The sequence below is a fragment of the Pseudophryne corroboree genome, assembly GCF_028390025.1.
Source record: "Pseudophryne corroboree isolate aPseCor3 chromosome 3 unlocalized genomic scaffold, aPseCor3.hap2 SUPER_3_unloc_74, whole genome shotgun sequence".
Lineage (NCBI taxonomy): Eukaryota > Metazoa > Chordata > Amphibia > Anura > Myobatrachidae > Pseudophryne > Pseudophryne corroboree.
The window spans coordinates 302,888-330,849 of NW_026967568.1; the positions used below are offsets into that span (position 1 = coordinate 302,888).

At 48.5% G+C, this 27,962-nt stretch overlaps 1 protein-coding gene across 1 annotated transcript; it reads left to right on the top strand.

Annotated features, from left to right (window-relative positions):
* Positions 1-262: 262 nt before the first annotated feature.
* LOC134984697 (oocyte zinc finger protein XlCOF6-like) lies at positions 263-26,431 on the top strand. The gene is made up of 3 exons (XM_063950215.1): positions 263-379; positions 6,635-6,884; positions 23,360-26,431. The coding sequence occupies exons 1-3, from the start codon at positions 263-265 to the stop codon at positions 25,024-25,026; spliced, it is 2,034 nt and encodes a 677-aa protein (XP_063806285.1). The 3' UTR covers positions 25,027-26,431.
* The last annotated feature ends 1,531 nt before the right edge of the window (positions 26,432-27,962 follow it).

Consider the following 27,962-nt stretch of genomic DNA (forward strand, 5'->3'; position numbering starts at 1 on the left):
CGGTAGACGCCCTAGTGACACCATGGGTGTTTCAGTCCGTCTATGTGTTCCCTCCTCTACCTCTCATCTCAAAAGTGTTGAGAATCATAAGACGAAACAGAGTACAAGCAATACTCGTGGTTCCAGATTGGCCTCGAAGGACCTGGTATTCGGATCTTCAGGAAATGCTCACAGAAGATCCGTGGCCTCTTCCTCTCATGGAAGACCTGTTACAGCAGGGGCCTTGCATGTTCCAAGACTTACCGCGGTTGCGTTTGATGGCATGGCGGTTGAACCCCCGAATCCTAGCAGAGATAGGTATTCCGGTGGAAGTTATCCCTACTCTGATAAAGGCGAGGAAGGAAGTAACGGCGAAGCATTATCACCGTATCTGGAGAAAGTACGTATCTTGGTGTGAAACCAAGAATGCTCCTACGGAAGATTTCCTTCTGGGCCGTTTTCCCCACTACCTACAGACGGGAGTGGATTTGGGCCTAAAATTAGACTCCATTAAGGTGCAGATTTTGGCCCCATCTATTTTTTCAAAAGGAATTGGCTTCTCTCCCAGAAGTCCAGACTTTTGTAAAGGGAGTGCTGCACATCCAGCCTCCTTTTGTGCCAACAGTGGCACCATGGGACCTTTAACGTGGTGTTACAGTTCCTTAAATCACACTGCTTTGAACCTCTTCAAACGGTGGATTTAAAATTCCTCACCTGGAATGTGGTTATATTAGCCTTGGCATCTGCACGGCGGGTTTCGGAGTTAGTGGCCTTGTCTCACAAGAGCCCCTACTTGATTTTTCATGTGGATAGAGCAGAGTTGAGGACTCGTTCTCAATTTCTGCCTAAGGTGGTCTCTTCTTTTCATTTGAACCTACCTATTGTGGTGACTTGGAGGACTCCAAAATCCTGGATGTGGTCCGGGCCTTGAAAATTTACGTAGCCAGGACGGCTAGGGTTAGGAAAACAGAGGCTCTGTTTGTCCTGTATGCAGCCAACAAGATTGGCACGCCTGCTTCTAAACAGACTATTGCTCGCTGGATCTGTAACACGATCCAGCAGGCTCATTCTACGGCTGGTTTGCCAGTACCAAATTCGGTAAAGGCCCATTCCACTAGAAAGGTGGGCTCTTCTTGGGCGGCTTCCCGAGGCGTCTCGGCATTACAGTTGTGCCGAGCAGCTACTTGGTCGGGTTCAAACACGTTTGATACCCTGGCTGATGAGGACCTCACGTTTGCTCAATCGTGCTGCAGAGTCATCCGCACTCTCCCGCCCGGTTTGGAGCTTTGGTATAATCCCCATGGTCCTTACGGAGTCCCAGCATCCTTTAGGACGTAAGAGAAAATAAGATTTTAAACCTACCGGTAAATCTTTTTCTCCTAGTCCGTAGAGGATGCTGGGCGCCCGTCCCAGTGCGGACTAAATCTGCAAGACTTGTATATAGTTGTTGCTTACATAAGGGTTATGTTACAGTTGGAATCGGTCTTTGACTGATACTGTTTTTCGTTCATACTGTTAACTGGTTACGTATATTCTAAGTTATATGGTATGATTGGTGTGGGCTGGTATGAATCTTACCCTTAGATTTACAAAATCCTTTCCTTGTATTGTCCATCTCCTCTGGGCACAGTTTCTCTAACTGATGTCTGGAGGAGGGGCATAGAGGGAGGAGCCAGTGCACACCCATACTAAAAGTTCTTTATAGTGCCCATATCTCCTGCGGAGCCCGTCTATACCCCATGGTCCTTACGGAGTCCCCAGCATCCTCTACGGACTAGAAGAAAAAGATTTACCGGTAGGTTTAAAATCTTATTTTTTCTCTGATTTTTATTCACCATATATCTCATGAATCCTCTGGTTGTGCTGATACACTGCACAGGGGGTTCTTGTCAGGTATTGTGCTGCTGATATTGTACTGTGTTGCCTTGCATTGAGCTTTCAGATATGTCAGCTACAGAGGGCAATGGTGCTGCGGCTGATCCCACAGTGCGTGGTGGTGACACTGCAGACACGTTAGAGGAAAACGTAGCAGCAGAGGGTTGAGGTTCTGGGGATTCCTTACACCCCCAGTGGGACCGTAGCAACGGGAGTTCAAAATGACCCACCTTGGGCTACTTTTTCCACGTTAAGTACACTGGTAACTAAATTTACGCCACCTATGGGACCTCATGTGCTGGTACAACCGCTTATGGTCCCTGCGGTTAATCCGCCGTGGGCAGATCACCTATCCACTCCGTTATAGCAATTGAACCAATCACTGACTAAACAGAAATCTAATCCTCGCCCGCCTTAGACCAAGGTGTCCCCTAAGCGGGCCATTACTTCCTCACAATCCACCCACGTCCCAGACACCTCGTCTGATGAGGATGGTGTCTATACTGACCCCACAAACACTGATCCAGATAATTCTGATGGGGAATCTGTTGCACAGGTGGATGTTCCTGACTTGTTGGAGGCTATCAGGCTCATTCTTCGAATTACTGATGACCCAGAGCCTGACGCTGCTTCTAAGAAACCGTACAGATTTAAACGGCAGAAAGTCGTTAAACAAGTTTTACCTCATTCTGCCCATTTAGTTGACATACGTCAGGAATCCTGGGGAAATCCAAGAAATAAACTCACGCCTCACAAGAAGATGCTGGCTCGCCATCTCCTCGCTGCGTAGCGAAGTAAGAATTGGGAAACACCCCCACCAGTCGATTCGCAGGTGGTGCGGCTGGTGGTATCCTCGGCTCTGCCTGTAACTACCGTAACGTCTCTGAAAGAACCGACTGATAAGCGTGTGGAGGGTTGTTTAAAGGTGATTTACACCCTAGCAGGAGCTGTGTATCGGCCCACTCTTGCAGCGACATGGGCTGGAGAGGCTATTGAAGCGTGGGCTCAGTAGGTGGAAGCGGAGCTGCCTTCCAACTTTTCTGATAGTGCTAGACAATGTCTATCGTATATTGTCACAGCTTCTCATTACATTACGGGGGCGGCTTCTGATGCCGGTATTCTGCCGGCCAAGGCTTCTACTGCGTCCATTTTGGCTCGCCGAATTCTTTGATTACGATCCTGGTCTGTGGATCTGGATTCTAAGAAAACCCTGGATGTGCTCCCTTTTTAAGGGAGACATTCTTTTTGCAGAAGACATCAACAAGATAGTGGCTGACTTAGCTTCTGCTAAAACAGCGTGTCTACCTAGTACTGCTAGGTAGACACCGAAGGCTAAGAGTACTTCCTTTCATCCTTCAGGGAAAGCAAAAAGTCAGGCGTACCTGAAACAGGTTCGCACTTCCAAACCCACTAAGCCCAAACCTTAATGGGCTTGGGCTGCCCGTCGGCCTGCTGCATTGCGGGGAGGGCCTCCCTCTGCGGGATCCCAGTGGGGGGCCGACTTCTAGGGTTTACCCAGGAATGGTTGAAGACCACTTCCGATGCCTTGATACAGGAAGTCGTCACTCGAGGTTACGCCGTATCCTTCAAAAGTTGTCCCCCTCGTCTATTTTGCCTGACATACATCCCTTCGGATCAGGTGAATGCAAAACTCTTCTTTCGGTGGTACAGTCCCTCCTGGACAGGTGGCTCTGGTTCAGAGAGGCAAGAGGTACTATTCACTGCTGTTCCTAGTCCCGAAACCGAATGGGTCCTCTCTGCCCATTCTCTACATCAAGTCCTTGAACAAATATGTGAGATTCTCCAAGTTTCGTATGGAAGCTCTCCGCTCTATTGTTCTGGCCTTGGAGCCCGAGGATTATATGGTCTCCCTGGACATACAGGATGCTTACCTGCATATTCGTATCGCAATGTCGCATCAGCAGTACCTGAGGTTTTGCTGTTGGCAACCTCCATTACCAATTTCGGGCGTTACCTTTTGATTTGACCACGGCCCCGCGAGTCTTCACCAAGATCATGGCGGTAATGACGGCTGTACTCCGCCGTCAAGGGGTCAGGATCCTACCGTATCTGGACAACTTGTTGATCCTGGCGAATTCCCCAGAAATTCTCCTACGCCACATAGATATGGCGCTCCAGTTTCTGCAAGCCCACGGGTGGCTCATCAACTGGAAGAAATCTTCCCTGGTCCCTGCTCAGAGCATGGTGCACCTGGGGGTGTTGATGGACACTCACAACCAGCGGTTGTTCTTGTCTCAGGAGAATGTCCTGAAGCTTCAGGACAGGATTCAATGCTTTCTATCTCATCCGCAAGTGTCGATACATTCGGCGATGCAAGTGCTAGGTGTCTGCGTTCGACATGGTGGAGTACGCTCAATTCCATTTCCGCACTCTGCAGAAATTGATACTTGCCAAGTGGGATGGCCTGCCTCACCGGATCAGGTCTCATATGATCTCCTTGTCTCCGGAGGTCCGTCTGTCACTAAGCTGGTGGCTACAGGACCAACGATTGAGCAGGGGTCGTCCCGAGCAGGGGTCGTCCCTTCTGGATCTCCAACTGGGTCATTCTGACGATGGATGTCAGTCTGAGAGGTTGGGGCGTGATTTTGGAGCATCAGTTCCTTCAGGGTCGGTGAACCAAGGAGGAGTCTCTCCTCCCGATAAACATTCTGGAACTGCAGGTGGTGTTCAATGCACTGAACTTGGCCCAGCAGTTGATACAGAACAGACCTGTTCAAGTACAGTCAGACAACGCCACCGCGGTGGCGTACATAAATAGTCATGGTGGCACTCGAAGCCGCATGGCAATGAGGGAAGTATCAATGATTCTTCAGTGGGCGGAATGCCATCTGCCAGCTATATTGGCAGTGTTCATTCAGGGGGTCCTAAACTGAGAAGCAGACTTCCTCAGTCGTCAAGACGTACATGCCGGAGAGTGGAGCCTCCATCCAGTAGTATTTCAACTCCTCGTGGAAAAATAGGGCCTCCCAGATGTGGACCTGATGGCACCTTGACACGATCACAATTTTCCGGTCTTCGGGACAAGGGATCCTCAAGCAGCGTTCGTGGACACATTGGCAGTTCCATGGAACTTTCAGCTGCCATACGTGTTCCCTCCGTGGTCACTCCTGCCCAGAGTAATAAGGAAGTTCAAGCAAGAAGGAGGAATCCTACTTCTGATCGCTCCAGCGTGGCCCAGACGGCATTGGTTCTCAGACCTTCAGGGTCTATTGATAGAGCGTCCCCTTCTACTTCCGCAGCGCCCAGATCTCCTCGTTCAGGGCCCCTGTGTATATCATGATTTGGCCCAGTTAGCTTTGACTGAGTGGCTCTTGGAGCTTCCATTCTGAGGGCTAAAGGATTTTCTGAGGCGATCATTCAAACCATGTTGAAGGCCTGGAAACCGGTTTCTGCTCTGGTTTATCATAGGGTCTGGAGTTCTTACTTTGCTTGGTGCACCACTAACAATCATGATGCTTACCAATTTAGTACGGCCAAACTTTTGGCCTTTCTACAACAGGGCCTGGACTTGGGCCTTCGTCTGGCCTCCATCAAGGTTCATATTTCTGCCTTGTCGGTTTGGTTGCAGAGGAAAATTGCGACTCTACCTGATGTTCATACATTCACTCAGGGTGTGTTGCAGATTCAACCTCCTTACGTCCCGCCTGTGGCTTCTTGGGACTTGTCGGTGGTTCTGGAGGCATTACAAGGGTCTCCGTTTTTTGCTGGCTATTGCCTCTGCTTGACGGGTGTCGGATTTGGGTGCCTTGTCTTGTAGGTCCCCCATATCTGATTTTTCACCGTGAGCGGGCGGTTCATAGAACACGTCCCGGGTACCTACCTAAGGTGGTTTCTTCTTTCCACCTTAATCATGAGATTGTGGTTCCGGCCTTTGCCTCTCCTAAATTGTCTTCCAAAGAGCAGTCTTTGAATTTGGTACGTATCTATGTGAAGAGAACTGCCTCCATTCGGAAGTCTGATTCTCTCTTTGTACTGTTTGGTTTTCACAAATGTGGCTGTCCTGCTCACAAGCGGACCTTGGCCAGATGGATTAGAATGGTGATTGCGCATGCTTATGTACAGGCTGGTCGTCCAGCTCCTGTGACTATCAATGCCCATTCTACTCTGTCTGTTGAACCTTCTTGGGCGGCCCGCCGTGGTGCGACCCTTGAACAATTGTGCAAGGTGGCTACTTGGTCCTCAGTGAACACGTTCATAAGGTTCTATGCCTTCGATACTTCCGCCTCCCAGGATGCTTCCTTTGGACGACGGGTTCTTGTGCCCGCTACAGTGCATCCCCTCCCATGAGGAACTGCTTTAGGACATCCCCGATGTTGTTCCCTGTGGAACCCAGTGTACCCCGCAGCCGAAAACAAGATTTATGGTAAGAACTTACAGTTGTTAAATCTTTCTGCGAGGTACACTGGGTTCCACAGGGCGCCCACCCTGACGCACTTGGCTTTTTTTGGTTGGTATGGCAGTAGCTGCTGACACCTTCTCCTGTTGTGAGAGTGTGGTGTATGTGGCTACTAATGATTGTCGTCTCTTTTACCTGCTACTGCATTGGACTGGTTAACAAAAACTGAACTCCTGTGCACGGAGGCGGGGTTATAGAGGAGGCAGCGCTATGCATTCTGGGAACAGTCAAAGCTTTTAGCCTGCTGGTTGCTCGGATCAAGATCATACTTTACACCCCAATGTTATTCCCTGTGGAACCCAGTGTACCTCGCAGAAAGATTTAACAGTAAAATCTCGGGTTTTTGCTTTTTTTTTTTTTTAGGTAGAACGTGTGTCTGATATTAAAACAGAAAATATAGAGGGAGAAGAAAAGTATCTAACTGTTATAAAGGCAGAAGATATAGAGGGAGAAGAGATGTATCTAACTGTTATAAAGGTAGAAGATACAGTGGAAGAAGAAGAGACGTATGTGACTGATATGAAGGCAGAAGATATAGGGGGAGAAGAAGAGACGTATATGAAGGGTGATAAGCAGTGTAAGGAGGAGGAGATCCCTACAGTTATCAGCACAGGTGAGTAATAAACACTTATTACAGAAAAGAGTCACATATTCTCCTTGCTCAGTCACTACAGCAATCTCTTTTCCTACACCCTCCTCTGTCAGTACAAACTAATGAGGAATATGTATTTTCCCAGTGGGGGAGTCAGGAGCCATCAGCCCCTATTATACTCCTGCTCTCCCCCTCACATCATGTCACTGTGTGTTACCAGCCCAGAGATGTGACCAGTCTCCTCCCCACACTCTCTGGTGTATCTCATACATCAGGTGCCATCAGCCCCTATTATACTACTGCTCTCCTCCTCACATCATGTCACTGTGTGTTACCAGCCCAGAGATCTGACCAGTCTCCTCCCCACACTCTCTGGTGTATCTCATACATCAGGAGCCATCAGACCCTATTATACTCCTGCTCTCCCCCTCACATCATGTCACTGTGTGTTACCAGCCCAGAGATCTGACCAGTCTCCTCATCACACTCTCTGGTGTATCTCATACATCAGGAGCCATCAGCCTCTATTATACTCCTGCTCTCCCCCTCACATCATGTCACTGTGTTACCAGCCCAGAGATGTGACCAGTCTCCTCCCCACACTCTCTGGTGTATCTCATACATCAGGTGCCATCAGCCCCTATTATACTACTGCTCTCCTCCTCACATCATGTCACTGTGTGTTACCAGCCCAGAGATCTAACCAGTCTCCTCCCCACACTCTCTGGTGTATCTCGTACATCAGGAACCATCAGCCCCTATTATACTCCTGCTCTCCCCCTCACATCATGTCACTGTGTGTTACCAGCCCAGAGATCTGACCAGTCTCCTCATCACACTCTCTGGTGTATCTCATACATCAGGAGCCATCAGCCTCTATTATACTCCTGCTCTCCCCCTCACATCATGTCACTGTGTGTTACCAGCCCAGAGATCTGACCAGTCTCCTCCCCACACTCTCTGGTGTATATCATACATCAGGATCCATCAGCCCCTATTATACTCCTGCTCTCCCCTCACATCATGTCACTGTATGTCACCAGCCCAGAGATCTGACCAGTCTCCTCCCCACACTCTCTGGTGTATCTCATACATCAGGAGCCATCAGCCCCTATTATATTCCTGCTCTCCCCCTCACATCATGTCACTGTGTGTTACCAGCCCAGAGATCTGACCAGTCTCCTCCCCACACTCTCTGGTGTATCTCATACATCAGGTGCCATCAGCCCCTATTATACTCCTCTTTATTTATTTTTTCTCTAACATCCACAAGGGATATTGGGGACTTATTGCAATGGGGTATAGATGGGGTCCAAAGGAGCCGGTGCACTTTAAATATCTTCCACTGGGTGTGCTGGCTCCTCCCCTCTATGCCCCCTCCTACATCCTGTTTATAACTATGTGCCCCAGGAGAGGATGCCGCTCTGGAGCTCCGGAAGTTTTTCTTTAGTTTATTTTAAACGTTGTTATTGTCAGTATGCTGTTTGGGCAACAGTATAACAGTATACCTGCACTGAGGGAGTTAGGGGGGGGTGGTTACCGGTCTCTTCAGGCATCAGAGCCGCTTCCCCGCTGCATGACCACCGTCCTGAGAGGTTGTTGGTACTGCAGGGCATTGCGCTTTACCAAACGCAATCGCAGCACGCCGCACACCCCTAACAATGGCGTGAGGTGAGAAGAGTGGCGAGTACAAATCAGGGGACCCACAAGGGGGTCCTCCGGCTCTTGCTGCAGCGCGATTACAGGGGCGGCATACGGACGCTCTACGGAGGGATCCGCTATAGCCCCCTGTGTACACTGGCAGCAGTGGTGGAAACAGGCATTCATGTTACGTTTTACACATGTTAGGAGACATTGCCAGTATAAATATCTGTAGATATAGATATAGATATCCATTACAGGGGGTGGAGCTTCCTTAGAGCGGGACCAGTGGCGTTTTGGCTCTTTCCTCTGCTTACAGCTACAGCAGCAAGGAGACACAGCCCCTCCAGACACTCAGGATATACAGGAAACTGGTACAGGGGTGTAAATAAGGGGAGAGACGCTATTATACACACTATAGTGTCCTGAAAAGGACAAGACTCCTGTGTTATACTGTGTTATACGGAGTCTGACAGGCTTTGGGTATGCTGTTCCTCTCTCTCTGTGTCTCCTCACATACCAGTCTGGGCAGGCTTGCTATTCAATATACTTGTCTGTGTGTGTGTGTGTGTGTGTGTGTGTGTGTGTGTGTGTGTGTTTGTCTACTGTAAACATGGTAAAACACTAATTATGCAGTGTATGTCACACCAGATTCTCTCCCTCTGCGGCTGGTTCCCTCTCGTGAACAATGCAGCCAGTCCTCCCAAGTTAGTGAGGAGGTTCAGGAGCCACCCTGGCTCAGTGCCATAAAAACCATGATGGCGGACATGTCATCCCAGCTCACTGCTAATAATCAAAAGACACAACAACTGCAGCAGGCTGTAGCAGACCTAGCTGCAAGGGCAGATGATAAACAGCCCCCCCCCCCTAGTTCAGGGCCACATAAGTGTGGGCTGCCTGATTTACTCTCAGAATCTGAGGACGAGGTGCAGGAGGGGGAGGAATGGGATCCTATTACAGAGGACTCACCTTCTGCACAAGGTATTGAGCCCCTTATACTTGCTATCAGGGATGTGATAAAAGTCCCTTTGGAAGACGCTGCAGTGCCGCAGTCGTTTTTATTTGCACAGAAAAATAAATTAGTGTAACTTTCCCTGATTCTAAGGAACTAGATGACATGTTTAAGTTAACCTGGAAAAATCCTGATAAAAAATACCAGGTGACAAATCGGTTTCTGCACACTTTCCCATTTACTCCAGAAGGCAGGAAACACTGGGAAGAGCCCCCGGCAGCAGACGTATCAGTCTCTCGCCTATCAAAGAAAGTGCTATTACCAGTCCCTGGCTCCTCTGCACTATAGGACCCTGGGGACAGGAAAATAGAGACTACTTTAAAGTCTATTTACACAGCGGCTGGTGTATCACAAAGACCTGTGATAGTGGGTTGCCGGATGACACATGCCATTCATACATAGGCGAGTCAAGTTCAAGAAAGCCTTGCTGGAGATATGTCTCTGGTGACTCTCATAAAGCACATTCAGGACACTGCACGCCTCCTGTGTGACTCTCTCAAGGGGAAAGGCGCTATTAACGCTAGGTCTACTGCTATGGCAGTGTCGGTGCGCAGAACTTTGTGGCTGCGTCAGTGGATAGCGGACGCAGATTCCAAGTGCAGAGTGTGGAGTCTCTTCCTTTCTCAGGGGAGTGGCTATTCAGGGTGAGTTGGATACATGGATTTCAAAGGTTACTGCGAGTAAATCCACGTTTCTCCCCTCTGGGGCCCCACTGGCTAGGCGTTCCTACCCAGGGAGGTCTACCCAGTCCTTTCGGACTGCCAGGTTCAGATCAAGAGCCGGAGGCACCTCAAACGCGGCGAGAGGCACCAGAGACAAGACCGGTCGCCACAGGTTCTCGGTAACAAAGCACCAGTTCAGCTTCCACTAGGGCCTCGGCATGATGGTGCCCCCCCCCCCCCCCCCCAACCCTGAGGGGATCTTGACTGCGTTGTCATGCTCGGCGGAGATTGGGGTTCCGACAATCGAGCTTGAGCTGGGAGGACAGCTGACTGTGTAGGAAGTAGACGAGGAGGTTGAATGAAGTTCTTCCTCATGAGGTGGAGGCCTAGTGGGTGTTAGAGTTGGCTGGAGGGCAGAAAAAGAATGAGAACTCTGTACAAGGATAATGGTGTTTCTAATGAAGAAACAACTGTACACCGATACTTGAGGAATTGAAAGACACGGAATAATGAACTGAAGTCTATGATTAAACGAGGTGGGCAATGGAGCTGAAGATCACCGTTGTTGAGGAACTGAAAGACTGGGGTTTGTGGTTGGTACACAAGGCTAAAGGAGACTGGGTTTTTGAAGAACTGAAAGACTGGCTTGTGACTGGTAGACGAGGCTGAGAAACTCTGACTTTGAAGAAATGATGACTGTGGCTTGGGCTTGGAAAGTGAGACAGAACTCCGATCTGGAAGAAGTGAAGACTGTGGCTTGAGCTTGCAAGACGCTCGCAGGAACCACTGTTTAGCACCCGAAGCCCCTTAACGACCGGGACCCCCGTGAGAGCCTCCATGAGTGGCGACGGGTTAAACAACAGGACTGCAGCAGTGATGGGTCATGGACAGATGATAGCAACCGGAACCGGGGAACCAGGAGCAGCCTGGGAGCACAGAGCTGGAGCACCTTTCACAGGAAAGTAACTTGGAGCACTGGCACTCTCTCCCTGAGCCAGCCCCCCTTTATAAGAGAAGACTACACTGGATTGGCTGGATACAGAGTGTGGATTTCATTGGCAAATCTCAGGTCTCCAACATGGCCACCCCCAGCACTGGGGATATTCTCAGCTGCAGCACTTTAGCTAACCCAGCTCCGGCCTTGCCTTCCTGAGACAGTCACCGCCAGAGGGCTCTGCTGCAGCAACTACCCGCCGCAACACCTGGCCCCCGACCTCCGGAAGCCGCACACGCGCCCAAGGACCCACTGAAAGCAGCTCCCCGCCGCTGGAACTAAAGTAAGCCTAACTAAAGGTTTTCAAGTTCACAATGGAATCCTTGTGAGCAATGATTGCGGGTCTGGAAAAACAAGAGTTCATGGTTTTGTTTGATATAAAGGATGCGTATCTCCATATCTCGATTTGGCTGCATCACCAGGCTTACCTACGGTTTGCCCTGCTTGAATGATCACTACCCGTTCCAGGCGCTACCCTTCGGCCTGGCCACAGCTCCAACGGTCTTCACAAAGGTGACGACGGAGATGATGTTCCAGCTCCGAGTCCAGGGGATCAATTTTGTCCCTTACCTAGACGAGCTCTTGATAAAAGTGAGATCCAGGGAGCTTCTATTGCTCAATATAGGCCGCACTATTCAGCTTCTGTCACATCATGGGTGGATCCTCAATTTACAGAAGTCCCTACTTCTGAGAAACATTCCCAGGAACAGGAGCCTACTCAGTGGCTCCTGTTCCTGGGAATGTTTCTGGATACAGTGGCTCAGAAAGTGTTCCTCGCAGAGGACAAGGCAAGGATGCTCCAGGATGTGGCCCGAGCGGTTCTACAACCGAATCAGATCTCCATCCATCTTTGCATAAGATTGTTGGGAAAGATGTTAGCCTCATACAAGGGTATCCAGTACGGAAGGTTCCATGCCAGAACATTTCAATTGGATCTCCTGAGCTAGTGGTCCGGTTCACATCTTCAGATGCCCCAGATCATACACTACCGTTCAAAAGTTTGGGGTCACTTAGACATTTATTTTTTAAGGAAAAGCACTGTTTTTTTCAATGAAGATAACATTAAATGAATCAGAAATACACACTATACATTGTTGATATGGTAAATGACTGTACTAGCTGCAAACGTATGGTTTTTAATGGAATATCTACATAGGTGTATAGATGCCCATTTCCAGCAACCATCACTCCAGTGTTCTAATGGTACATTGTGTTTGCTGATCACGGTAGAAGACTAATGGATGATTAGAAAACCCTTGTGCAGTTATGTTAGCACAGCTGAAAATGGGTTTGCTCGTTAGAGAAGCTATAACCCTGGGCTATCTTTGAGTTAGTTGAGTGTCTGGAGCATCACATTTGTGGGTTTGATTATACTCTCAAAGTGGCAAAAAAAAGAGAACTTTCATGTGAAACTCGACAGTCTTTTCTTGTTCTTAGAAATGAAGGCTATTCCATGCGAGAACTTGCTGAGAAACTGAACATTTCCTACAACGGTGTGTACTACTCCCTTCAGGGAACAGCACAAACAGGCTCTAACCAGAGTAGAAAGAGAAGTGGGAGGCCCCGGTGCACAACTGAGCAAGAAGACAAGTACATTAGAGTCTCTAGTTTGATACATAGACAGCTCACAGGTCCTCAACTGGCAGCTTCATTAAATGGTACCCACAAAACGCCATTGTCAATGTTTACAGTGAAGAGGCGACTCCGGGATGCTGGCCTTCTAGGCAGAGTGGCAAAGAAAACGCCAATAAAAGGAAAAGATTAATATGGGCAAAAGAACACAGACGTTGGACAGAGGATGAAAAGACAACAAAGAAGTCCCGCACCAGCTTAATTGGATATTAGATAATATTGCTCAGCAATTTCTCTCTTGATCTCGCCTTTATCAGGAGATCGTCCAAGTATGGGATAATTGTGACTCCTTGCTTGCGCAAGACCACCATAATTTCCGCCATTATCTTGGTGAAAATCCTTGGGTCCGTGGAAAGCCCAAACGGCAACATCTGAAATTGGTAATGACAATCCTGTACAGCGAATCTCGGGTACTCCTGATGGGAAGGATATATGGGGACAAGAAGGTAAGCATCCTTTATGTCCAGTGACACCATAAACTCCCCCTCCTCCATGTTGGCTATTATCGCCCTGAGCGATTCCATTTTGAATTTGAATCTTTTCATGTACAGGTTTAGGGATTTAGATTCAAAATAGGTCTGACTGAACCATCTGGTTTCGGGACCACAAAGAGGGTTGAGTAGTACCCTCTTCCCTGCTGGTTCAAGGGAACCCTGATAATTACTTACTGTTGACACAGCGTTTGAATTGCAGCTAACACTACCTTCCGTTTTGGGGTAGAAGCTGGTAAGGCCGACTTGAAAAATCGGCGCGGGGGCACCTCTTCGTATTCCAGTTGTAGCCTTGGGAAACTATTTCCAACGCCCAAGGATTCACGTCTGACCTGACCCAGACCTGGCTGAACAGTCGAAGACGAGCCCCCACCGGTGCGTACTCCCGCAGGGGAGCCCCAGCGTCATGCAGTGGGTTTTGTAGAAGCCGGGGAGGACTTCTGTTCCTGGGTACCTGGCGAAGCAGGTGTTCTTTTCCCTCTGCCCTTACCTCTGGCAAGGTAGGAGGATCCCCGACCTCTTCTGGACTTTTGCGACCGAAAGGACTGCATCTGATATAGTGGTGTTTTCTTCTGCTGTTGGGGAATAAACAGTAAAAAATTAGATTTACCTGCGGTAGCTGTGGAAACCAGGTCCGCCAGCCCATCCCCAAACAACACGTCACCCTTATAGGGTAGAACCTCCATATGCTATTTCGAATCCGCATCACCCGTCCATTGGCGGGTCCATAAGGATCTTCTCGCTGGCTCTGGAAGCCAGTAATCCAATGTCCCTTTTAAGCGTCTCTCATATACAAGACTGCGTCTCTATCCATGGTATCAATGTCAGCTGTCAGATTATCTGTCCAGGCTGAGATTGCGCTACATACCCATGCCGACGCAATTGTTGGTCTTAGCAAAGCTCCAGTATGCGAATAAATAGACTTTAAAGTAGTCTCCTGCCTGCAATCCGCAGGATCCTTGAGGGCCGCTGTGTCTGGAGACGGTAGCGCCACTTTCTGTGACAGGCGCGTTTAAAGCCTTGTCCACAGTGGGAGGGGATTCCCAACGTACCCTGTCCTGTGTAGGGAAGGGGTATGCCATATTAATTCTTTTGGGGATCTGCGGTCTCCCAAGCTTTTTCAAAAAACTCATTAAGTTTATGAGATGGGGGAAAATGTATAATCTGTTTCTTTCCCTTAAACATGTGTACCCTCGTGTCAGGAACATAGGGTTTATCAGCAATATGCAACACATCTCTTATTGCTATAATCATACACTGAATGCTGTCACCTTAGGGTGCAATTTAGCTTCATCAGAGTCCGTGTCGGTAGTTGTGTCCACAATTTGTGCTAAGGGACGCTTTTGAGACCCTGACGGGCCCTGTGAGTCGGTCCAATTTGAGGATTGACCCCCTGATGCCTCCCCTGATTCAGCCTTATCAAGCCTTTTATGTAAAGATGCCACACTTGCATTCAACATATGCCACATGTCCATCCATTCCTGAGTCGGCACAACCGACGGGGACACACCACTCATCTGCTCCACCTCCTCCTTGGAGAAGCCTTCCGCTTCAGACATGTCGACACACACGTACAGACCCCCCCCCCCCCCACACACACACACAGGGATATACCTATAAGGGGACAAAACCCCAACCAGGCCCTTAGGAGAAATGCCAGCGCCCAAATGACACTGGAAAAAACCAGATAGCGCTTTTCTATATTATAACTATCCAATTTCCCACTCACTGCGTTACCAATGTGCCCCTCCTTTCTTTTTCCAGCCTCTGAAGCGTTCAGCAGGGGAGAGTCCGGGGAGCCAGTGTGTGTCATGCAGCTCTGTGGAGAAAATGGCGCTGGTTAGTGCTGAGGGATCAAGCTCCGCCCCCCCCCCCCAGCGGCGGGCTTCGGTCCCTGTACAATTTTCATAAAATGGCGGGGGATCGTCTATTTGCTGCCTCCGCAGCCTAATTAGACCCTTTATTGCCTAAAACGAGGATTATTGCTGCCCAGGGCGACCCCCCTGCACCCTGCACCCATCAGTGCTGCCTCTGTGTGTTGTGTATGGGAGCAATGGCGCCCAGCTTACCGCTGCGTGCCTTACCTCATGAAGATCTGAAGTCTTCTACTGCCTGAGATGTCTTCTTGTTTCTCATACTCACCCGGCTTCTATCTTCCGGCATCTGTGAGGAGGACGGTGGCTCGGCTCTGGGACGAACCCCAGGGTGAGACCTGTGTTACGACTACGTCTGGAGCTAATGGTGTCCAGTAGCCTAAGAAGCAGAGCTCATCAGTTAAGTAGGTCTGCTTCTCTCTCCTCAGTCCCACGATGCAGGGAGCCTGTTGCCAACAGGACTCCCTGAAAATAAAAAACCTAACAAAATTATTTTTCCACAGAAAACTCAGGAGAGCTCTCTGCAGTGCACCCATTCTCCTCTGGGCACAGAATCTAACTGAGGTCTGGAGGAGGGGCATAGAGGGAGGAGCCAGTGCACACCCATACTAAAAGTTCTTTTTAGGTGCCTATGTCTCCTGCGGAGCCCGTCTATATCCCATGGTCCTTACGGAGTCCCCAGCATCCTCTAGGACGTAAGAGAAAAAGTGTTATGGACAGATGAATTGAAGTTTGAGGTGTTTGGATCACACAGAAGAACATTTGTGAGACTCCGAACAAGTGAAAAGATGCTGGAAGAGTGCCTGACGCCATCTGTCAAGCATGGTGGAGGTAATGTGATGGTCTGGGGCTGCTTTGGTGCTGGTAAAGTGGGAGATTTGTACAAGGTAAAAGGGATTATGAATAAGGAAGGCTATCACTCCATTTTGCAACGCCATGCCATACCCTGTGGACAGCGCTTGACTGGAGCCAGTTTCCTCCTACAACAGGACAATGACCCAAAGCACACCTCCAAATAATGCAAGACCTATTTATGGAAGATATACAAACAAATATTGGTGGTAACAGACTGTGCGCTATTAGCAGTCGTGTCCTGTTGGTAATAAAGTGTCACCAACATGTCAATCAACAAGGAAAAAGGCAATTTTACCATACAAGTCAGAGCGCTTCAATTTTATAAATGAATCATTACGTATGTCGATTCCGTTTACTTGGATATCACTGTAAGACAACATAAAAATGACAAAGGCATGTAATGAACTGGTCCAGGCGTCCCCAGGAACCGTCATACAGGCAAGTGAGCGATCCACGTGTCCTCCCGTTTCCTCCACCAACGCGTTTCGATAGCTCTAGGCTCTTTTTCAAGGTGTAGGAGGTTGTTGTGCTGTGGGAATATTTATACCCCACTTGATGAACTCCAATTGGTAAACTTGTGTAAAACCTAATACCAGACAAAGACCTACTACTTTCTATGAACCCCATACCCAGTAATGAAAATCCTGTCCGAAAAAGTCCATTCCAGTGTGTCCATTCCCACCCGCAAGGACAGGTTCTAATTTACTGGGTGAAACAGTGTCCGACATTTGTTCCGCTTCCGGCGGAAGGAGGTCAACGGCATCTCTATCCAATTGTCGAAGGACGTATCCATTAAGGACTTTATTACTTGTCATTCAGTAAATATTATCTATTGTATTAGGTGCAGTTGTGATAAATTTTATATAGGTCGGACCAGTAAGGCTCTAAAGATTAGAATGGGTGAACACCTACGTTATATAAGAAAAGGCTTGGAAGCACTTTGCGCCAGGTAGAGCGCGTTCTACACATTGCGCCAGGTAGAGCGTGTTCTACGCATTGCACCAGGTAGAGCACGTTATACACATTGCAGCAGGTAGAGGACGTTATACACATTGCAGCAGGTAGAGCACGTTATACACACTGCACCAGGTAGAGCACGTTATACACACTGCACCAGATAGATCACGTTACACACATTGCACCAGGTACAGCACGTTACACACATTGCAGCAGGTAGAGCACGTTATACACATTGCACCAGGTAGAGCACGTTATACACATTGCAGCAGGTAGAGCACGTTATACACACTGCACCAGGTAGAGCACGTTATACACACTGCACCAGATAGATCACGTTACACACATTGCACCAGGTAGAGCACGTTATACACATTGCAGCAGGTAGAGCGCGTTATACACATTGCACCAGGTAGAGCACGTTATACACCGTGCACCAGGTAGAAAACGTTATACACAGTGCACCAGGTAGAAAACGTTATACACAGTGCACCAGGTAGAAAACGTTATACACAGTGCACCAGGTAGAAAACGTTATACACATTACACCAGGTAGAGCGCGTTATACACATTGCAGCAGGTAGAGCGCGTTATATACATTGCACCAGGTAGAGCACGTTATACACATTGCAGCAGGTAGAGCACGTTATACACATTGCGCCAGGTAAAGCGCGTTATACACATTGCGCCAGGTAGAGCACTTATATGATTAAAAAAACAGGACAATAAATGATTCTAAACACATTAGTAAATAATGCATTTTATATATGTAATGGGTTTATGGTGCTGCTATAATAGAAGCCCCAGACTGGATTTAGGGGTCATTCCGAGTTGATCGCTCGCTGCAGTTTTTCGCAGCACAGTGAACAGATTACTACTGCGCATGTGTATGCACCCCAATGCTCAGGCGGGTCGTACAGGTACAAAGCGAATCGTTGCTGTGCGATGGATTTAACGAAGAATCCATTCGCAATGCCGGTCGCAAGGTGATTGACAGGAAGAGGGCGTTTGTGGGTGGCAATTGACAGTTTTCTGGGTGTGTTTGGGAAAACGCAGGGGTGTTCAGGCGTTTGCAGGGCGGGTGTCTGACGTCCATTCCGGCTCCAAAAAGACAGAAATGATCGCAGCGGCTGAGTAAGTCCACAGCTGCTTAGAAACAGCACAAAATGTTTTTGCAACGCTCCGCCGCACAAGCGATCGCACACTGCAAAGTGAATATACACTCCCCTATAAGCAGCGACTATCTGATCGCTGCACTGCAAAAAATAGCTAGCGAGCTATCAACTCGGAATAAGGGCCTTAGACGCTACAAAAGTGTTACAGGGGGAGCGAGAGGGTGACAATGCTGCTGGGCTGTTATCATACCGGAGGTATGCATTCAGGATCCCGGCAGCCGTAATACCGACGCCAGAATCCCGACAGCCGCCAGAATACCGATGCCGGCATCCCGAGGAGATAAGGAGATCGACTACGATATCCTGACAGTCAGGATCCTGAAGGTAAGTAGGCACTGCCGCCACAGGTTTAGCGTGCGGAAGGGGGGGTAGGGTTAGGCACACCCAGGGGGGGGTTAGGGTATGGGTTCGGGGAGGTTAGGGTTAGGCTGCAGAGAGGGGGAATAAGGTTAGGCGCTAAGGGGGAGGTTAGAGTTAGGCTGTGGGTAAGGGGGGGGTTAGGTTTAGGTTGTAGGTAAGGGGGGGTTAGGTTTAGGTTGTGGGTAAGGGGGGGTTAGGCTGTGGGTAAGGGGGTGGTTAGGCACTGCTGGGGGGAGGTTAGAGTTAGGCTGTGGGTAAGGGAGGTTAGGGTTAAGCTGTGGGTAAGGGGGGTTAGGTTTAGGCACTGCTGGGGGGAGGTTAGGGTTAGGCGGTGGGTAAGGGGGGTTAGGGTTAGACAGTGGGTAAGGGGGGTTAAGTTTAAGCACTGCTGGGGGAAGTTAGGGTTAGGCTGTGGGTAAGGGGGGTTAGGGTTACGCACTGCTGGGGGGAGGTTAGGGTTAGGCTGTGGGTAAGGGGGGTTAGGTTTAGACTGTGGGTAAGGGGGGGTTAGGGTTACGCACTGCTAGGGGGAGGTTAGGGTTAGGCTGTGGTTAAGGGGGGTTAGGTTTAGGCACTGCTGGGTGAAGGTTAGCGTTAGGCTGTGGGTAACAGGGTTAATTTTAGGCTGTGGGTAAGGGGGGTGGTTAGGCACTGCTGGGGGGAGGTTAGGGTTAGGCTGTGGGTAAGGGGGGGGTGGTTAGGTTTAGGCACTGCTGGTGGAAGGTTAGGTTTAGGCTGTGGGTAAGGGGGGGTTAGGGTTAGGCACTGCTGGGGGGAGGTTAGGGTGTGGGTAAGGGAGGGTTAGGTTTAGGCACTGCTGGGGGGAGGTTAGGATTAGGCTGTGGGTAAGGGGGGTTAGGTTTAGGCACTGCTGGGGGGAGGGTAGGTTTAGGCCGTGGGTAAGGGGTGTGGTTAGGTTTAGGCACTGCTGGGGGGAGGTTAGGGTTAGGCTGTGGGTAAGGGGGGTGGTTAGGCACTGCTGGGGGGAGGTTAGGATTAGGCTGTGGGTAAGGGGGGTGGTTAGGGTTAGGCTGTGGGTAAGGGGGGTTAGGTTTTGGCACTGCCGAGGGGAGGTTAGGGTTAGACTGTGGGTAAGGGAGGTCAGGTTTAGGCACTGCTGGGGGGAGGTTAGGGTTAGGCTGTGGGTAAGTTTGGGCCATGCTGGGGGTAGGTTAGGTTTAGGCTGTGGGTAAGGGGGTTAGGTTTAGGCACTGCTGGGGGGAGGTTAGGTTTAGGCACTGCTGGGGGGAGGTTAGGGTTAGGCTGTGAGTGGGAGGGTTAGGCGTCGGCAGTGCTGCGATTGGGATGCCGGTGTGTTTTCTCATTTCTAGCCTTATATGATGTAGCCCTGGCTCAGATCACTTGTATATATGCTTATGATGGAAGCAGACGTTTTAGGCAGCTTGACAGGATTATCCCAGAAGTAGCGGGTGTACCACAGGTAGCAGCAGTGCCTGCACAATTGATTCATGCTATATTCTTGTAGATCCTTAGATTGGTCTAGTTGTGAATGGCGCTGGGAATATCAGGGAAACTTACTGTAGTGGACGCCTGAAACATCCACTGAGGTCGGCTACAAGCCCATGACACTCCCAGAAGACACACAAGGCATGCAAGGAAAGCCACCACCCAAGTTTAGCCACCCGCTCCAAGGCTACTTACCCTACCCCACAGCACTTACGCTGTCACCGGCACTCACCTCCCGCCCGCAGCACAGCGTAGAGCAGCCGTAGAGCCGTCTTCACTCTCGGCCCGGCCCCCGTGTGAAGCCGCGGCTGCATGTGACCAAAAGGGGGAGGCACCGCCAGAGGACTGGTAGTGGTAAGGCTCCACCTCCTCTTTACAGGCACGAAGCGCAGTCGATTGAGAGCCAGGAATTGGCTGCAGCGGAGCGCGTCCTCGGGGACCCACACGTTTTTTTAAAAGTGAGTCTCCGTCCTCTGATCTGGGTAAAATATGCGCTATAGCGCGTATTTGCGAACACTGTATGTATGTATGTGTGCAACTATATCGGTATGTATGTATGTATGTGTGTGTGTGTATATATAATATATATATATATATATATATAGGCACTGCAGTGTTATATTTAAGCAACAATGTGTATTTGAGTTGTATTTAAAGTGAAATGCACTTACTTGGTTGTGTGTCCCAGGAGGGGGGAATCCATTACTGTGCAGGCTGTTGGATTCACCTAGTACTTTTCCCCCAGAATGGAATGCCTTCCTCTCTAGCCTCCCACATGGAAGTATCATGGAGCAAGAGAGGAACAGCTCAGCTTTAAAACAAGCCAAGTGGTTTTCTGGAGCTCCATAGGGATCACCTAGGCTGCCCATCTCTGGAGCCCAAGTTTAGGCTGGAGATGGTGAGCTGGGTACCCGGGCAGATTCCTGGAAGTAGTTTAGATGGGAAAACTTCCCCCAGCCTAGACTGAGCGTCACCAGGGCAGATACCAATCCTCCAGGATGGGACTGTCAAAGGAGAGTGACTACTCCCCACCATCCATAGAGGACAGTGTTAGCTGTGCATGTGGCCAAGGTCATGCACATCACATGGGTAAACAATGATTGGTTGAGAACAGCACGGTGGACTTACCACCTGTGGTATGTGTATTGGCTTAAGATAAAAAGAGGAGGCCTGTGAGCCTCCAGAGGTATTATACCATTTTCACTCTGCTGTAAACATCTTGCTGTATTGCTGTTGCCCCTAGCAATACGGAAGAGTCTTTTTTAAGACTGGCTGAATAAACATCTGCCTCAAGATGACCGCTTCATGTTGTGACCTGCAGCGCTGTGCCAAACATAGTTCCGTTTTCCGACTGTCCAGGGTGCACTCAGCGTCTGCAAGCTCCACCTCCCGCCAGCTACCGTACAGAGGCCTAGTCCAGCGACTAGTGGTTAGACAGCGTGTCGACGCATACAGAGCAGTACCATGGTTCCAGACTCCATGGCAACAAGGAGTCTGGTGGTGGCAGTGCAGTATCCGCCACCTGCGCTGTGGGTTGTGTCAGTAGTAGGCGGTTACTCACAGTAAGTGGGAATCCCCTAATTGGCCAGATCCCGTGTGACTTAAACATCCATTCTGTAACTGGGGCGGGATGTGAGGCAGGGCTAGGGCTTTCATACAGAACCGTCCAGTGACAGAAATTGCTGGCATAGCGGTGGGATAATCCTAGGTGGCTTTTTGGTCACCTGATTAGAGAAGCTGGGTTATTCAGGAGAGGAGTAACTGCAGCGCAGGAGAACGCACAAGATGGCGGACTTCAGCGGAATGTCCAAGGACGATCTGGAGATCATGTATCAGGTGAAAGGGTGTGGATATCCCTTTCAACGTGTCCAGAAGCATCATGAGGGCAGCACTCGTGAGCTTGGAGGAGTCCCGCCGAGCGGAGGCAGAGAGTGCTAAGGGCGTTGGCAGTGAAGAGGGCGGCCTACCAGTGGACGTTCATACAGAACCGGTGAGACCCACAAGCGCCACCCTCTCTACTAGCTGCAGCCATGTTTCATACCTAGAAGGGCCAGAGGTCCAACGTCCCAGGTGAGGCGACACGGATACCTTAGCAGATCGGCTAGTGGAATTCGGAGAAAGGGCAACGGAGCAAGAGTGCTTGATCATCACCTCACTTCCCAATATCACTGCCGGGCTCCGGTGACTGTGCGCAGCCCGTTCTGTCCCCAGCAGTAGCAGAAGAGCAAGTGCTCCCACCTGAGGCAAAAGCGCCTCCAAGTCAGCTATCCGGAGTGTGCAGGAAAGACTGGGCACACTTAGCTCCAGAATACAGCCCGTGGCTTCAGCTGCGTCACTAGGCTGCAGCAGTGAACGGTGCCCAGAGTGAGTGGAGTGAGCGGCTTTAGGGCAGTAGGAGTGGGGGTCTGGTCCCAGTGGTGGCTGAGAGCTATCAGGTAGGGTAGATATGAAGCCACGTAGTAATGAAAGCTCCAGAAAGCATGTCTGGATGGACTCGGGCCCCTCTTATTTATTATTTAAACAGGTGTGATGGGTGTGGTACATCCCTGCAAAGGCAGATCCAATCTCTTTCTCATCAGACTCTGCTGTCTTCCCTGCTCTCTCACTCAGATGTTCACTGCTGTCAGTAGCACACGTATGAGAAGCAGAAGTATGGCGGCAGCTGTATAGATTCTGATATGTAATTCTCTGTATCGTACTTACTGTACTCACATCATCCTTATTACTAGTGAGAATATAGAGGTAAGACACTGATGATGGGGGTGTAACAGTGGATTATGACCCAGCAGATGATGATGATTGCAGTGTATTATATGGTGTATTGCATGTAAAGTACCTTGTACCACACCTACTCTGCTGTAGCAATATACCTTATATAAGGGTGAGTAACACATATACAGGCTTACCAGCTTATGAGCACACACATAAAGGAATGCTACCTTACCAATGCTTCCAGGAGTAACGTTAGGAGACATTTCTCTGATCCATCAGCTCATATGACTGATGTTATTGTTCAGCTAGAATCTCCAATTCATACGATATGTTCCCCATCCATTGTTTTACATTGGTGCTGACATAGGACTTGGCGAGTGACTATATCTCCATTTATACTTCATGGTTAGTTACCAGTACAAGAGGTAGAGATATATCTAAGTCTTATTATAATATTACATTTGTTATTGTGAGTGTTCTCAGGAGGGTGGACACAATGATAGTCTGAGACACAATATTATAAAGCCTTCATTAAAAATTATGTTTTATTATACACACACATTTACAATTAAATGTCCCAGAGAGTCATCTTCTCCTATTGTTTACAAGATTAATATTGTTACAGAAAATGTCACATTTCCATAATGTATTTTATTTCCAGCAGATGGACACACACTCAGGAATATCTCAGAAGGACATCTAATGTTATCCCCGGATTGTGACATAAAAGATAATGACAGTAGACAGGATTCTCCAGGAGCTACTCCCATTACCCCAATGATACATCCAGCTCTATCAGCTGATCCCCCTGATCCTGGAGAATGTTCTCCTGATCACTCTGATATTGGTGCATCTGTTACAGCTCTGACAGTAGGTACAGTGTTTCCCTGTTCTGTTGATGCCAAATGTTTTACACAGAACACAAAACTTATTACCCATCAGCCAGCTAAGGCAGGTGAGAGGCCATTTCCATGTTCTGAGTGTGGGAAATGTTTTACACAGAAATCAGGTCTTGTTACACATCAGAGAAGACACACAGGTGATAGGCCATTTCCATGCTCTGAGTGTGGGAAATGTTTTATCTGGAAATCAGAACTTGCTAAACATCAGCGAAGTCACACAGGTGAGAATCCATTTCCATGTTCTGAGTGTGGGAAATGTTTTACATACAAATCACATCTTGTTATACATCAGAGAAGGCACACAGGTGAGAGGCCATTTTCTTGCTCTGAGTGCGGGAAATGTTTTACCTGGAAATCACAACTTGTTACACATCAGCGAAGTCACACAGGTGAGAATCTATTTCCATGTTCTGAGTGTGGGAGATGTTTTACAATCAAATCATGTCTTGTAAAACATAAGAGAATACATACTGGTGAGAAACCATATTCCTGTTCTGAGTGTGGGAAATGGTTTACATACAAAACTACTCTTGATGCACATAAGAGAAGTCACACAGGTACATCACCATTTCCATGTTCTGAGTGTGGGAAATATTTTGCACAGAAATCACAACTTGCTAGACATCAGAGAAGTCACACAGGTGAGAGGCCATTTCCATGTTCTGACTGTGGAAAATGTTTTGCACGGAAATCACACCTTGTTACACATCAGCAAAGTCACACAGGTCAGAAGCCATTTCCATGTCCTGAGTGTGGGAAATGGTTTGCACAGAAATCAGGTCTTGTTAAACATCAGAGAAGTCACACAGGTGAGAATCCATTTCCATGTCCTGAGTGTGGGAAATGTTTTGCACGGAAATCAGATCTTGTTATACATAACAGAAGTCACACAGGGGAGAATCCAATTTCTTGCTCTGTGTGTGGGAAATTGTTTGCACAGAAATCAGATCTTGTTAAACATCAGAGAAGTCACACAGGTGAGAAGCCTTTTTCTTGCTCTGAGTGCGCAAAATGTTATACTCGGAAATCACATCTTATTATACATATGAGAAGTCACACAGGTGAGAGGCCGTTTCCATGTTCTGAGTGTGAGAAATGTTTTGCACACAAATCAGATCTTGTTATACATAACAGAAGTCACACAGGGGAGTATCCAATTTCTTGCTCTGAGTGTGGGAAATGTTTTAAACGGAAATCAGAACTTGTTATACATCAAAGAAGTCACACAGGTGAGAAGCCATTTCCATGTTCTGAGTGTGAGAAATGTTTTGCACTCAAATCAACTCTTGTTAGACATCAGCAAAGTCACACAGGTGAGAAGCCATTTTCTTGCACTGAGTGTGGGAAATGTTTTGCACACAAATCACATCTTGTTAGACATCACAAAAGTCACACAGGTGAGAGGCCATTTCTTTACTCTGAGAAATAAATCAGCTCTTGTTGCACACAATAGACCACTCAGGTGAGGAGCCATTTTAATCTTCTGGAGTATAGTTATCATTGCCATGCATTGTTCTTCAAGGTTCTTATCCTATCTCCTATGCTTTTTGCAATATACATGCTACCGCAGGGTGAAATAATCAGATGCCATGTCCTCATCTACCACTGCTATGCAGATGACCTGTCTCTTGCTCCGGGTAACCCAGTACCAATCCTAAATGGTTGTGTAGCTGAGCTCCAGGTGTGGGTGATGCCAGTTGGCTGTGATTCAGTTCTGGTGAAACATGTCCTTCTGATAGAAGCTCACCAACAAAGGGCAGGGCTACAGCTCAGCTTTGTTACCAACCAGACTTATGCTTGTGTGTTCAGAGTTACAAAATGCTGATCATGTGCGTAATATTGGTGTCCTGGAAGGCGGAGTGACACTTAGACATCAGTTATCAGCCACAATCAGATCCTCATCTGAGGAACATAGCCAGACTCCAGCACTTATTTCCCTCAGAAGATCTACCTACAGTCATACATGCACTTGTATCATCACACATAGACTACTGCAATGTGCTCTACCTGGGTCTCCCAGCAAAAGAATTGCACCGCTTGTAGCTTGTACAGAATGCAGCAGCCAGGCTGTTACCTAACCAGCCGGTTCCTGCCACATAACACCCATTCTCTGCTCCCTTCACCGGCTGCCTGTAAGATGGTGACTCTGTGCCTAATTCAGGTTGGATTGCAGTGTGCGATCCAAATGGAATTATTGAGGAAAAAGTTGCGGGCTCATCCTGCGCATGCACCTGCATTTTCTGTCGAGGGGCCGCAGAAAATGCGATTGCCTGTCAGGCAGACGCAGTCATGGGTGGGCGGGCAATGCTCCATTTCCAGGAAGGAGACTGATCCATGTGGCGCGAACGAAGGGCAGAGGCAGACAAACAGGCATGATCACGGTGGCTGTGTGACATCACATGCAGCCACCATGATTGAGAAGAATGCGGCAGGCCTCCTGAAGGTGCAGCTATGATGCGGCAGCAGGAGGCTTCACTAACTTCTACGATGAAGCAGAAATTGTGAGGCAATCGCATTTTCTGCTTCATCAGGTGTGAGGCGGCGGTCAGCATGCTAGGTGGCCTTGCCCTGTGATGGGCGGCCCCCAGCGCGCTAGGTAAAGGATTGCTAATTCTGCTGATTAGCAGCATCTGCAATCCTTACTGAATTAGGCCCGCTATTAAATAATCTTACTGACTCTCCCAGCCTTGCATGACCATGGTACCAGAAGCAGCTTCTGCCTCCGTACTGCCCTTGTTTCTTCCATCTGTTGATGAAGGACTGTTAGCAGTACCATAAATTCCCAAGCAGTGCTTAGATGTCGGGGAGACAGGGTGGGTGGTAGTAGTGCAGTAGCGGGGGCTGCTGGAGGCAGTATCTAAGTGGTAATATTGTCCCCAAGCAGCGCTGAAGAGGGAGACAGGGCAGGGGGTAGTAGTGGGGGAGACACGGGGTGGATGGCAGTAGTGGGGGGAGATGGCGGTGGCAGTATGTGGTTAAACAAGATGGGTAACAGTAGTGGGGGGAGACAGGACGGTGGCAGTAGGTGGCTAAACAAGGTGGGTAGCAGTAGTGGGGGGAGGCGGTGGCAGTAGTGGTGGGGAGACAGGGCGGGTGGCAGTAGTGGGTGGAGACAGGGTGTGTGGTCACAGTGCAGTACCAGGGGCTGCTGGAGGCAGTAAAGAGGTGTATGGGTCCCGCACAGAACCAGTTGATAATTAGACTTAATGATGATTATGCTTCCTTATTTCTAATGAATCCCTTGTATGTGTTACTGTTATTTGCTGTGTCAGCCTTTATGTGTGTTCTGTGTAATAATCCTGAAAGTAGTGCTGCTACCGATCTCATATCATTTGTAGTAACTTGGAAAAGATGAGATATGAGGTGCACTCTGGAAGCTTATAGGGGGTTAATCAGAGATGAACGCAGATGTGACATCACGCAGCCCCCGCAGGAAACTTATCCTGCCCCGCCCGCATTTACCCCTCAGGGATGCGGCCACAATGTGTGTGTCTGCGTGGCCGCTGCGCATGTGCATTTTGCCACCACTGGGTAAACTGCTGCGGGCCACTATTGCGGCTGGGTCTGAATGACCCCCATAGGCTGTTGTGCAGAGTAAAGTATTTTTTAAGTTTAAAATATAGACAAAAATATGTGTATTAAAGATGTGAAATAAAGTCGTTTAAAAGCAAAAGATTTCCGGTGCAATTTTGGCTATGTCTGATTTTGACAGCTCATTTGAATAGTGGGATGATATTACGGGGGGAAGGAGGGATCTCTGTGTAATTAAGTAGTTTTATAATTTGTTGGTTTTAAATAAATTGTCTATTCAAATGTTCTGTTTTTTTCTTTTACTTTGTGATAAACTGTTTTTAAAATAAACCGATGGACAATAAGTCAGTTGCACAGTTTCCTCAATGTTACGCTACGTGTAGCGCCACTTAGCGTACCTTTTGAGCGTTGTGATGCTCTCGTAACACCTTGGTGAATATATATGGCTACAGCAATACACACTTAAACCTTAGTATAGTGTCGGAAGCGTCCCTGACGCTTCGCCAGATTAACAAAATAACTTGTTTGGATTAAAGGTCCAACCCAATAACCATATACACTGCTCAAATAACACATCCTAGAACTGAACGAATGAAATATTCTTATTAAATACTTTGTTCTTTACATAGTTGAATGTGTTGACAACAAAATCACACAAAAATTATCAATGGAAATCATATTTATTAACCCATGAAGGTCTGGATTTGGAGTCACACTCAAAATTAAAGTGGAAAAACACACTACAGGCTGATCCAACTTTGATGTAATGTCCTTAAAACAAGTCAAAATGAGTCTCAGTCGTGTGTGTGTGGCCTCCACGTGCCTGTATGACCT

Bases quoted from the DNA above. Each gene is read 5' to 3' on its own strand.
- LOC134984697 (XM_063950215.1), top strand. From the start codon at position 263: ATGGCGGTTGAACCCCCGAATCCTAGCAGAGATAGGTATTCCGGTGGA. The intron at 380-6,634 runs GTACGTATCTTG...TTTTTTTTTTAG, and splicing joins TATCACCGTATCTGGAGAAA to GTAGAACGTGTGTCTGATAT. The intron at 6,885-23,359 runs GTGAGTAATAAA...TATTTCCAGCAG, and splicing joins CCCTACAGTTATCAGCACAG to ATGGACACACACTCAGGAAT.